The 12,227-nt window shown below is 43.7% G+C and overlaps 1 protein-coding gene across 1 annotated transcript in view; it reads right to left on the reverse strand.

The window, feature by feature from the left end:
- The window catches only part of ADAMTS12 (ADAM metallopeptidase with thrombospondin type 1 motif 12), a 228,973-nt gene that overhangs the window by 71,724 nt on the left and 145,022 nt on the right, over positions 1-12,227 (reverse strand). Inside the window, exons 8-12 of the mRNA XM_066244268.1 lie at positions 9,975-10,118; positions 9,259-9,403; positions 7,697-7,789; positions 6,174-6,319; positions 3,372-3,541 (exon numbers count right to left, since the gene is read on the reverse strand). Coding sequence (XP_066100365.1) covers positions 3,372-3,541; positions 6,174-6,319; positions 7,697-7,789; positions 9,259-9,403; positions 9,975-10,118 — 698 coding nt within the window. The remainder of the gene's footprint in view (positions 1-3,371; positions 3,542-6,173; positions 6,320-7,696; positions 7,790-9,258; positions 9,404-9,974; positions 10,119-12,227) is intronic.

The following is a 12,227-nucleotide window of genomic DNA, read 5'->3' on the forward strand; positions in this document are numbered from 1 at the left end:
AGGGGTGCCCAGAGTGCACATTTTAAGAAGGCTTTAATTCTCAGCGTTGTATAAATGGTCGCCAGAGCAGGTAAGCCCCATCTAAAGGCCAGCATTGCACTGAATTCCGGAATGGCGGAGTTCCAATGTTTGCCTCAGTTTCACTTCTTCTGGGCTTGTGATGTCTGACTCACTTTCTAAATAATACAACTGTCCAGAGATTTTTGCTAGTTTTATTTACATAGTTAAAGGGAATTTTGCTTGTTGAAATAGCAGCCAATATATTATTTGAACAGTATTTCCAGATCCCGTTGTGCTCTGTAGTGGTTGCCTCATATTTTAACAATCACAACCACCCATGATTCGTTCTTTTATTATTCCCATTTCACAGATGAGAAAATTTAGGCAAAGAGAGATTAAATTCCCAAGATCTCACAGTATAAGCAGCAGAGCTAAACTTGGAGGTTTAGCATAGAGCCCTCACTACTAACCCCTAACCTACAGGCACAGAATTTTCTTTAACAAAAAACTAACATCTTTGATGAGGATATTTAAAGTGACCATTCTTCACGTTATTGGGCGATGCATACATTTATGGATCACATCTGAGGAGCAAACTTAGTAGAACACCAACTGGACTCCATTTTAATACTTTCATGGGGCTTACATATGGTGAGAATCACCGGCCTCTGGAGCCATTGACTTCTTTTTTTCCAACAAGACCTTGCCAATAAAGCCAATAAATACCAGGATTTTATTAAGCATAGATTTTGTAAGTTCAAGTATATGATGGTTAAAAATAAATCAGTGAGATTTATAGAAACTATTTAGATGAACAGAAAAATTTGACATTAAGCTTCTAGATGGTGTTAGAGACTTATATGAGTAGCAGCATCTAATTTTTTTGTGGGTGTTTGGTTCCACCCGATTAAAAAAAACCTTGACTTATAGATTAACAGTTATTAATGATAATAGCTCTGAACAACTCAATTTGCAATTTCAGATTTCTCAGTTAAACTGTGTTGATGGGAGACTTAGATCTAAGTTCTACAGAAAACCACATTTATTTGACTGCATAAGATAATGTATTGGTGGTTTCTGATATTTTAAATTCTGACATAATATTTTTGGATGTAAGCATTGTTCTTTATTGCACTTTTTAAAATAGTTAATTTTTTAAAAAAATGTGAAATTAGCATCAAGTAATTTTGAAGCCCTGGAATTTCATGAAACAGAGTTTGAAAACTCCAAGGCTTTATGGAGTTTCTATGCTTATTCCAAACGTAAAATCCATGATTCTTTTTCAGTCATTGGCTACTAAGCAAAACTACCAAAGTTCATATACCAAGACACAACACTGTCCACTGCGTGAGCAGAGCACTCTGCTGTACACTTATTTCATTCTCTGGTGACTTCTAAGGGAAGGCTGGGGGGGGGGGGGGGTACAGAGTACCCGGCGCCTGGCACAGAACAAGTGCTCCACACATAGCTGCTGACGTTAACGATCTACTCGTCACTGCCAGGGATGTCTATCTACTAAGCAAGCAACAACTCTGTAAGATAGAGTTTGATCGGGGAAAGAAATCAGTGTGTTGGTCAAGGTGGTATTAGTTACTCAGATTAACATAAACCACTATGCTCAAATAATAGCACAGGGGCCTGTGAGAAAATCAGAGGGATGGGTGGTGGAGGCGTAGAGCCCAGGCAGGCAGCGGGCTTAGCTTATTCCATTGTATGGTTTATTCAGCCTCATACTAGTTTCAGATGCAAACCGAATACTGCAAAGTGAGTGAAATTTCTGTCTACTTTTGTAGCTCTCATTTCTTTAGAACTTATTCTATGCTAGACAAAAAGTGTGCATGTGCCAAAATGTTTGTAAAAAAGTGAAAAGCCAAGCAGAACTAAATCTTTTATTGTAAGTCCAACAATCCAAGCCATCAGAGTCCAGAACGCACAAGCCCAATCCCAGGGTGGGGGATCCCCAAGCAAAGCCCCTGTCATTCTGCTGGGCAGCTCTGCTGCTGGTCATTTAGGGCCATAGGATCATGGATGCAAATAATTTCAACAAAATAAAGAATGTCCAGAATATAGGAAAGGTGGTACTTTTAATCATTAGTTGTATTTTTAATTTTTATTTTTCCAGTCCAAATGAGTATATACATGAGTTTTCCTATATTCAAATGCTTGGCTCAGGATGTAAAGTGCCCCAATAACCAAATGGCTTCCTCCTCTAGAGCATGAGTGATTCTACACTATGGGGGGCAAGGAGCAGGCGTAGCCCATGACAACCAATAGCTCCCAGGGTAGTGTGGAGACCCAAGGTGGACAAAGCACTACAGGGTCTTTCCTTCAAAAGAAATTGACCATAGCATTTTTATAACAGTTCAAATATGTCATTTTCATTGGCTGACATCTATGAGTCCTCTTGTGTGCTGCTACACTGGAATTTCAGAAACTTAAAATCATGAAAAAACTTGGCTCATTATATTTTACCACCTGTCTCAAATCTCCTTAGCTCAGGAAAATCTTTTTTACATTTCATTCCTCACCGGAACAACAACAAATAGCACAGATATTTTCTGATGTTCTATAGCTAACGGTTAATGATAGCCTTCGTTTTTCTGAAGAGAAATGTGTAACTGATGGGTTCTGACTCCCAGTCAGCATCGCTGAGGCTGCTGTTCCACTCTCCAACTCAGTTATGTCCCCACCTCAGTGAGCATTCTTTAGATGCCTGTTTATACTTTTTACCCTTCTCAGACTGTCATGTACACACAAAATGTTCATTTCAGGACCAGAGCTGGTTCTCATTCATTTCTGATGAAGTCACTCCTGCCACTTTTTCCTGTCCTGTTCTTCACCACGTGGAATGACTGACTATTTTGATGCCTTTTCTTTCCTTTCTCCAGTAGAAAGACAACTCAGACTTACAGATCATTAACTACTTTCTTGAAAGCCTTCTTTGAAATGACTCCAAACCTACAATGACTTTCTTTGCTGAAATTCTGCCCCAAATTACAGTGTGTCACATGCTCATCAGCCAGCACTTTCCTCAGTGATCAGTTACTGATCCCCACATGATCCACTCACCACTCAGTTACACCTCATCTGCTCGGAAGTTAGCCCCCATGTTTGATAAACTCTTTTATCTCCCACAGAGCTCAGCACAGAACTTGGACATATGCAGCCTTCAACATTTACTGATCAACCTAACCACACCAATGATTTTACTTTCTGGAATATGAAACACCTAATGGTACATTTCTCTTCTTGTTGAACTTTACAGGGCAGCACAGACCCCTGACAGATGCTTTCTGGTAATGGCTGTGGACAACAGATCAAGACAATAGGAATGGAGAAGCGATCTGGAATATACTGTTACAGCTCCCTACCTGGATTAAACACCGGGAACCAGTTGTAGAATTCATTCTTGTAGGGAACTGTGTCAAACTCACTGCACTGCATCTGCCGAAAAGTGGGCGCATCCGGGCCACAGGGGTGGACGTTGCACAGGCGGTAGCGCTTTCTCTCCCCGGTACAGTACTTTCCTCCAAACTTTGGTCTGCAGATGAAGCACAAGCTGTCCGGTGAGCTTCCTTAAAGGCCATGACCTTCCTTTAAAACTCCCTTGGCATGTGGCCATGTTCACTCCTTCCCAAACCATGTCCCTCCCTTCCCTCACAACTCTCTTTTTAAATCAATTCTTCCAAGTTCATACATCTTTGTGTGTTGTTGCCCATGAACGCTCCATCCCAAGTGAATAGTTGCCTATTCTGAATAGTGCCCCCTTCTCCCAGTCGGTCAGTTGCCCGGCCATCAGCTGTCTCTTTATTTGTATTTTCTCCTCCTCGTTTCCATGATCACCAAACTTGTCCAACACTCACTTCCATTCATGTCTCCCTCTGTCCATCTTTTTCTCCTCGTTCAACCTATTATACACACTGTTATCTGGTTAATTTTTCCAATTACTTGTATTATTTTAGTTCTTTAAACCTTTCATGGCACCCGGTGGCCACAGAATCCAGTCCAGCCTGTTTAGTTTGGCCTCTAAGGCCATCTCGATCCTGACTTAATTCACATTAACAACTTGCCTTCCACACTCCCCTTCATTTGCACATTGCCCCAGTAATACAGGCTGATACATTCAGTATCTCTTTTTTGTGTCTCTGGATGGGTTTCCCCTCTCTTGGGTCCCTAAACATCTACATTCTGCCCACACTTTAAAGACCAACCAAATGCCATCTCTATCATGAATTTTTCCTGGAATCCTGCCAGAATTAATCTCTTTCTCCTCTTCAATGACACTTCATTATCCTACGTGTGCTTCCACTCTGCACTCCCAAAGATAATTCTCTAACTAAGGGAGTTCATACTCACTGACTCCTTGTAGGCAGTACAAAGGATTGTCCTTGATATCTGAGGTCAGGCTGGTTTTCTACCTGTCATATGATGCAGTGACACTCTATGATTTAGAATCTCTCCAATTCATCTCCATCCAACAAAAATCACTGGGGGGAGGGGCATTTATGAGTCAAGCCCTGCTGAGTTCTCACAAGACAGCTGACCGACATCAGGGACCTAGTCTCAAGCTCACTTGGTCATTCACTGACACAAATCTGTGACCTGAATCACAGAACTGAATCTGTGACTATCCACTGTGCCTGTTCTCAGTGACCTTAAGCAAACCAGCTACTGAGGCCATACATGGTCACTCACTTGGGGAGACTCACAAACTGTGGCCTCTAAGATAAGAGTTAGGACCATTTCTCTTTGAATCTCCATTAAAAATTCAGCCTTCAAAAATTCAGTTCCTCAATAAGGATGTCCCTTTTGTGATAACCACAGGTATGTCACTGAGCATTATCTCAAACAGGCTACAGATTAATGGGAGCCGATACATAGCATTGACAACAGGTTCTGGAGCAAACTGCCTCTATTTCTATTTCCTGATCTCTAAAATGGACATCACTTTTCTGATCACATTGAAATAACTTATAAAATAAACATTTTCTGTAAAAATGAAGTATAAGAAATTCCTGGTTTTACATTTTTGAATTCACAGAGACCTATATTTAAACAAAAGCAACTTTTATCAAAGGGTAAGATTTTAAAACAATTTTGTTCAAACTCCTTAAATGTACAACTTCTATGTGTGGTAAATGATAACATATCATAATAAACTGTAATAACTATCATTTACTGATAATTTTTGTAGCAGGTATTATATTAAACTTTTTATACAGAGTAACTTATTAAGCTTTAGAAATTTATTATATATGTGTATATGTGTATAAATATATATATATACACACATATACATGTATATATAATAATATATTAATAAAAAGGTGATGTAAAATTTGGAACTGAAATACCGAGGGGACTGAAATAACATTTGCTTTGTAAAAATGTGATTCTTACTCTTCAATGTGGACTAATGTAAAAATAGGTAAAGAAAGTTTAATACATTTTCCACTTATAAGAGGCATCACATGTATACTTTTCAAAAATTATACTAGAGAACTGGCACACCAGGAAATAATGGAATTAAGAATGTAATTATGTTTGGAAAGCAGGGAAATGTAAATTTAATTTATATATAAAATCAGTATACAAATTTAAAATATGAAAAAATTTAGTGATTTGATTAAAAAAATTGAAAGCTATTTGTGAAATAATTTCAATGGAATCCTTAACAGGCTAATAGGGATCTCTTAAGGTTTACAACATTCTTATCTAAAACATTAAAAATAATAATCCTCAGAAATGTGCCTAGTTATTTTCTTTGTCGTCTAAGGAAAGAAGAACATTTTTGTAAAATTGTACATTCCTTATGATTAAAAGAAAGCTACACTCTTCTCAGCAAAATTGGGCCTGACTGATCTCTCTCTGATAGTGCGGTTTATCCGGGACGGTTTAAGTCTATAATCTCCTAGGGCTTTCACATAGATGGCACTTTTAATAAAAATTTATTTTTCCAAGTGATATAATCAGCTTATTTACCAAGTTCTGGCAAGAACCAGGGATAAGCTAAAGGAAAACACAACAGAACCCTCCATGAGTCTTCAGATTCCCTTCTGTCTGTGGGAGCCCACTTCATTTCCTTCAGGAGGTTTGGGGCCCCTGATGTCACCCTAGCCCGGACTGGTGTCCCCAGGCTCGCAGAAGGAGGGAACAGACTTGGCTGCACTCACGCAGGGCTGTTGCAGAGCCTCTCTGCGCTCTGGGCTCCAGCCCCACACGTCCTGGAGCAGTGGGACCAGGGGGACCAGCGGCCCCAGCCTCCGGGGATGCTCTCTGGTTTCTTCCCCACCGTGATACACTTGCCAGCCATGCACCACTGGGGAGAGAAGAGGCGATGTGCATGTCAGGAAGGTTTCCGTAGCTGGCTGAGCCAAGAGCCCGACAAGTCTAACCCCATTCTGCTAGTGGGTTCCCTACAGTCAGACATCACATGGAAACAAAGAAGAGCTCAGAAAAGAATTTCCTCCAAGAGTCTGGGTTTTAGAATCAGAGAATTTCAGGAATTGAGGGAGTTTTATGGTGCCTAGCGGCACCCAAGGCAGTAGTGTTCCTCAGTGTGGCTGACAGATTGCTAGCCAGAGTGTCGATCAACACAGCACTTCCTTCACTGAGAAAGTCTTGCTATGAAAAGCATGTGAGCTTAGTATGCTCAATAACATAGTTGTCTAGCAATGTAATTGGCTTCCGCTCTGGTACAAGCCCCTTATCTTGTAGACAGTAACAAACAAATATCTTGTAGACTGTGATAACACTTCTTCATAGCCTCTATGGGTGTTTAATGTCAGCAACAGATAACATGATCCTCCTGGAAACAGTCCAATCGTTGCCAAAAAACACTATGTGTTAAGAATTTGAAGTTCTTTCTAGTATCAAGAAAAATTTCTCTCTTTTTGTAACTCTACCCAGTGTTTTTCGTTCTGGCCTTTCAAGTCATTCAGAAAAAATAATCCAGTCTCTCTGTCTGCAGGGCAATGTTACAACAACTATCAACATAAAGAGGAAAACGAAAGAAGATACAACTTGGTTGTTAGAAATGGCCACATTTACCTGGAGGATTCGGGCATGCTAGCTCTGTTGCCCTCCTTGTCCTTATTATTTCTGACCACTGTGTATTTTGACCAAGTTCTAACATCTAAGTAATGGGTCAGGCCATACTCAAGCTGCATAATGATTTCCACTAAATGCCTAGCTTCTAGGCCCGTGACAAACCCAACTGGCTTTGTGGAGCGGCACCTGTTACCGGGCTCTCGGGAAGTCTAGAGAATATCTGACATCTCGGAGTTCTTGGATGTCTGGAGTCCCTGACTAGTAGAAAGGACAGGTCTTCAGGAAGTGCAGTCAGGTTAGGTGATGAGAGAGAAGACACTAAGTGGCCCAAATCATCAACTTTGGAAAGAAGCCACACTGGCTTGTCCCTTCCAATTTTTAATATGAAGAGGGTGGGGGAAGTCAGAATAAATTCAGCAGATGTTCTGCAAGTGAAGTGTAGAACTGGGCCTCAGCCCTCTCTCCTTAATCACCTGTTCCCGGTGAAGGCTCAGAAGGTGCCGCTGCGGTAAGCCCGCACCTCTGGCTGGTCTGACGCTATGATCACCATTCACCCAGGGACAGCTGCTCCCCAGGGCTTCTCCCAGCCCCTCCTGGGACTCACTGCTGCTGCCCTCCCACCTCCTTCCTCAGCAAGACATGGCACCTTCTTCTCACCACACCGCGTCCCGTCTGCAGCTGCGTCCAGCTTAGAGCGACAAAAGCCTTTCACCAAGCACCACAGTGTCTGGCAAACATTCTGGAAAACAAACGTGACATTGCACTTTTTAAATTGTCAAAACTTGCACAAAAGCATTTCTATAGTGATTGTAAAATATACACACTCACCCACATGCATACCCACAATAAATGTGGCTGCTCTTAATAAACAAGAGGGACAGACAGTGATCATTCAAGCACTCTCTGGTCTAACTGACTTTGGACTTGGTCGTAATTCATAAATGGCGGTGTGCAGACCGTATTAAGCAATCAGAAAATGGGGGATAAAGCACACATTTCCTAAAAGTTGAGAATGTAATCTCTAGATGTGTAACACACTACCATTGCCCTAGGCAAGGTAACTGGTGATATTAGTCATCAAAGGCCACTCCAAAAACTGTGAATAGAAGTTTACAAAAAGCTGGGGGAGGGGAGGTGTTGTAACTTGAGGCTGCTCACTGCAGAAATAGAAAACCATTCCATCCAGAGAGCCTCGGCTTACTTACTTATCACTGAAAGTAGCCAGCTGGTTTCTCTGCCAGCCTCTAAGAAAGGAGACCAATCAGGGGACCACTAGAGTCTTCTAGGAACAGGTAGATGTGAGAGATACTCAGGAGGCAAAATTGGTATAACTTGGTCACCAGCTAGAAGTGAGGGATTTTTGCACCAACTTTATCTTCTTTGTTCAGTTTTGCTGGCTCTAACTCTAAGCACTTATTACTTCCTCCTCAGAGCCTTTCCCCATGGCTCTTTTTGTCTTTATCTGACTGTACTGTTAACAATAACACTTTCACACTCAAAGGCATGATGAAGAGTCAAGATCCAGCTTGCAAAGAAGTGCCTCCCACAGGAGCTGGGGCTTTATCTTGTGGTCTGTGGGGACCTTAAGATCAGAGAAGAGCCATGGTTAGATATGTGTGCTTTTGAAATAACTTGAGAAGTGTGTGTGTGAGTGTGTGGGTGTGTGGGGGGGTGATTAGGTAGGAGGTAATGATAGTAGCAAAGAGAGAGGAGAGATTGAACCAGGCAGTAACAGTGGGGATGAAAAAGACAGAACACAGTCACAAACTCTTCAGGAGCCATCATTTGGATGTTGAAAATAAAGAATAAACTGGGGATGAATCTTATTCCTACCTGGGGATTTGGTAGCAGTCTTTAATCAGATGAAATGCAGGAAGGGGAGCAATGTTAGGGATTCAGCTGTTTGCTGTGGAGACTATAGGTGTGAGTAACTGTGCTTCTTGAAAATCGTCACAGCATTCTCTTCACCATCACCCAGCTGCAAAGGCTGGCTGGCTCCACAGAGTACCAAGGAGGCAGAGTCAAGGAATACAAATGACCCCGACCTCAATCCTTCTGCCTTAGGACACCTTGCCATAAGTAGGCAGTTTCCATTTCTGCGCCTGGATCTTCAGATTGCTAAACGTTTTCCTGGCCCTTCTTTGAGCACGCTGGTGGTCTCGAGCCCTGCACACACCCACCAGAGGCACCACGACACCCAGCACTTACTTCTACTTCCTGGCAGAAGGTAGCATTGGGGCCATACTGCAGCTGGCACTGGTGGTGAACGTCATAGATTACTCCGGGGGCAATGACCTTGGACTTCAAACCTTTCTTCTGGGGCATGTCATCAAGACAGAACCCCCAGCCTCGGCTGAAAAGAAGTTAGCAGAAATGAGGGCAGATGCTTATGATTTTCTTCATCTTTAGTCTTTCATTCAACAGAAGCGTCCATATCTCTAGTTGACTCTTTGTCCTTCAAGACAACTTTATTTCTACAAGGCAGACAGCCTTCCTGGCCCACGGTGGGAGTGGTCTAAGAGGAAACCCAAAGCATATCCCACTCCATTAGCTCAGATGTGATCTCGGACATATAAGCAGTGGTGAGATTGGGAATTGATCTTTCTCCCAGTGGGGTTTGGGTGACTACTCCTGGCATATGCTGGCTGTTCCCGCCCATCCCTCAGGACTTAAGGCGCACTCAGCCCGTAAAGAGTCACCCTGAGACAGGAGCGAGCAGAGGACAGGATGTTCCCTAAAGGGATCTGGCTGTCGCTGGAGACCAGAGCCCACCTCGACCTCAAGGTTAGAAAGCAGAAGTGAAATCTGCCCCTCCAGATTGCCACCCCGACGCTGTGACCTGTGAGAGGAACTGAGACTTTTCCAGGTGTCCCATAAAACAAGTGACTTCTGGTGGGGCCATTCTGAGTCTCACTGTCACTTACTCCAGGAAGCGGGTGATATACTCCTTGCTGCACTTGGACCACGTCAGCGGGGTGGGGTTGTACTGGAGCTGGCGCGACATGATGTAGGGGTGCCTGCCCACCGGCTCGCAGTCGTTCTCCTTCCCGTCGTGCTGGACGCCGAAGCTGCGGGGGGGAGGGGCACGGTGGTCAGGGGCGGGCGGGGCACAGGGAGACACCACACGTCTCCAAGTGAAGATACCCACAGGGCTACTATTGTACACAGGGTATCTGCTCACGAGGTGGGAGGCTGGCGTTGGAGGGAGATAGCTAATTTTCAACTAAACAGCACAAGGAAGCCCTGGCCGGTTGGCTCAGTGGTAGAGCGCTGGCCTGGTGTGCAGGAGTCCCGGGTTCGATTTCCGGCCAGGGCACACAGGAGAAGCACCCATCTGCTTCTCCACCCCTCCCCCTCTCCTTCCTCTCTGTCTCTCTCTTCCCCTCCCGCAGCCAAGGCTCCATTGGAGCAAAGTTGGCCCCGGCACTGAGGATGGCTCTGTGGCCTCTATCTCAGGCGCTAGAATGGCTTTGATTGTGGCAGAGCGATGCCCCAGATGGGCAAAGCATCACCCCCTGGTGGGCATGCCGGGTGGATCCCAGTTGGGCACATGCAGGAGTCTGTCTGACTGCCTCCCCATTTTCAACTTCAGAAAAATACAAACAAACAAACAAACAAAAAACAGCACAAGGAACATTTTAGGCAAGGCTTTGTCTCAAATAAGCCCCCATGGGAGCCATGCGGCTAATTAAAAAACTTCCATTTGGTAGAAGCAAAGAGTTTTCCATGAATCTAGAGTCAGGAGGATGGGGCTGCCTCATGCTGTCCTCTCTATCCTGCACAGTAACCACAGGTCAAAGAGCAGAGCCTTCCTTCCCCTTTCGGCACCCTCTAAGGGTGAGCATGGAAGGGGAGGCCTATGGGAGGCCTTGTTAAGGCCACACGCCTGACCAGGTGGTGGTGCAGTGGGTAGGGCATCCAACTGGGATGTGGAGGACCCAGGTTTGAAACCCCGAGGTCGCCAGTTTGAGCACAAGGTTGCAGGTTTGACAAGGGGTCACTTGGTCTGCTGTAGCCCCCCCAGTCAAGGCACATATGAGAAAGCAATCAATAAACAAATAAGGTGCCACAACAAAGAACTGATGCTTCTCATCTCTCTCCCTTCCTGTCTGTCCCTATCTGTCCCTCTGTCTCTCTTTGTCTCTGTCACAAACACACGGTGGCAGGCTTTGAAGGGATGGGCTTCTTTCTCGCATTGCTACAAGAGTCCTCCAGTGTCACAGACATCAGGGGGACCTCAGAGGTCAGTGGCTGAGAGCAGGTGTTCTGGAGACAGACGGCATGCACTGGGGTCCTGGCTCTGCCACTCGGTGGCCCAGGTTACTGAGACTTGCTCAGCCCCATTTTCCTCTCCTAGAAAGCGGAGTAGTCATCACAGTGTCGGATGAGATTTGAATGGAATAAAGATTGAAAACCACTTAGCCAGGTGCCTGACGTATAATAAGGGCTTGGTAAGTGAAAGAAAACTTAAGGTGTGAGACTTTGCTATGAATGGCTGATGTAGTCCAGGGCCTCACAAATGGATTTTTAAAAAGTTTTCTCTCCAAATAAAAATGAAATTATTCACTTGGGCTAGAGTACAAGTCAGTTAACTTCACTTTCTATTTTTTGCATCATATACAATCGATGAAGACACAAAGTTTTCAAGAAATGGGGCTGTCTTTGTTATTAAACTATAATGAGTATCTTCTTAGGATACTGGCTGATAAAGTTTTTCAGAGCTGCTGCAGGCCATCTCATTGACCTGCTCAGTGTTGCTCAGTTAGGTCCACAGCTGATTAGAATTACAGAGCTAAAGAAAACTAAATACCTCCAAAGCCTCTTTTTCTGTGAGCAATTTTCTCAAGAGACTCCACTGGTTTTGTGTTTTACCAAATATTTTTCTTGTCACTCAAACTCAAGCTTATGTGTCTTCTTTCAGCTTTCTCTTTCTTATCAGTGACTTTTTTTCTTCACGTTTTAAAAGATAGTGTTTTAGGCCCTGGCCAATTAGTTCAGTCAGTTAGAGTGCTGTCTCGAAACACCAAGGTTGTGGGTTTGATCCCTGGTCTGGGAATAGACGGGAAGTGACCAATAAATGCACAGCTAAGTAGAACAGCTAATGAATTGTTTTCTCTCTCCCTCTCTCTGCATCAATTCTTTGTTGTGGCAACTTAGTTGTTCCTTTCCTCTCTCTG

The sequence above is a fragment of the Saccopteryx bilineata genome, chromosome 1 (assembly GCF_036850765.1).
Source record: "Saccopteryx bilineata isolate mSacBil1 chromosome 1, mSacBil1_pri_phased_curated, whole genome shotgun sequence".
In the NCBI taxonomy this organism is placed as follows: domain Eukaryota; kingdom Metazoa; phylum Chordata; class Mammalia; order Chiroptera; family Emballonuridae; genus Saccopteryx; species Saccopteryx bilineata.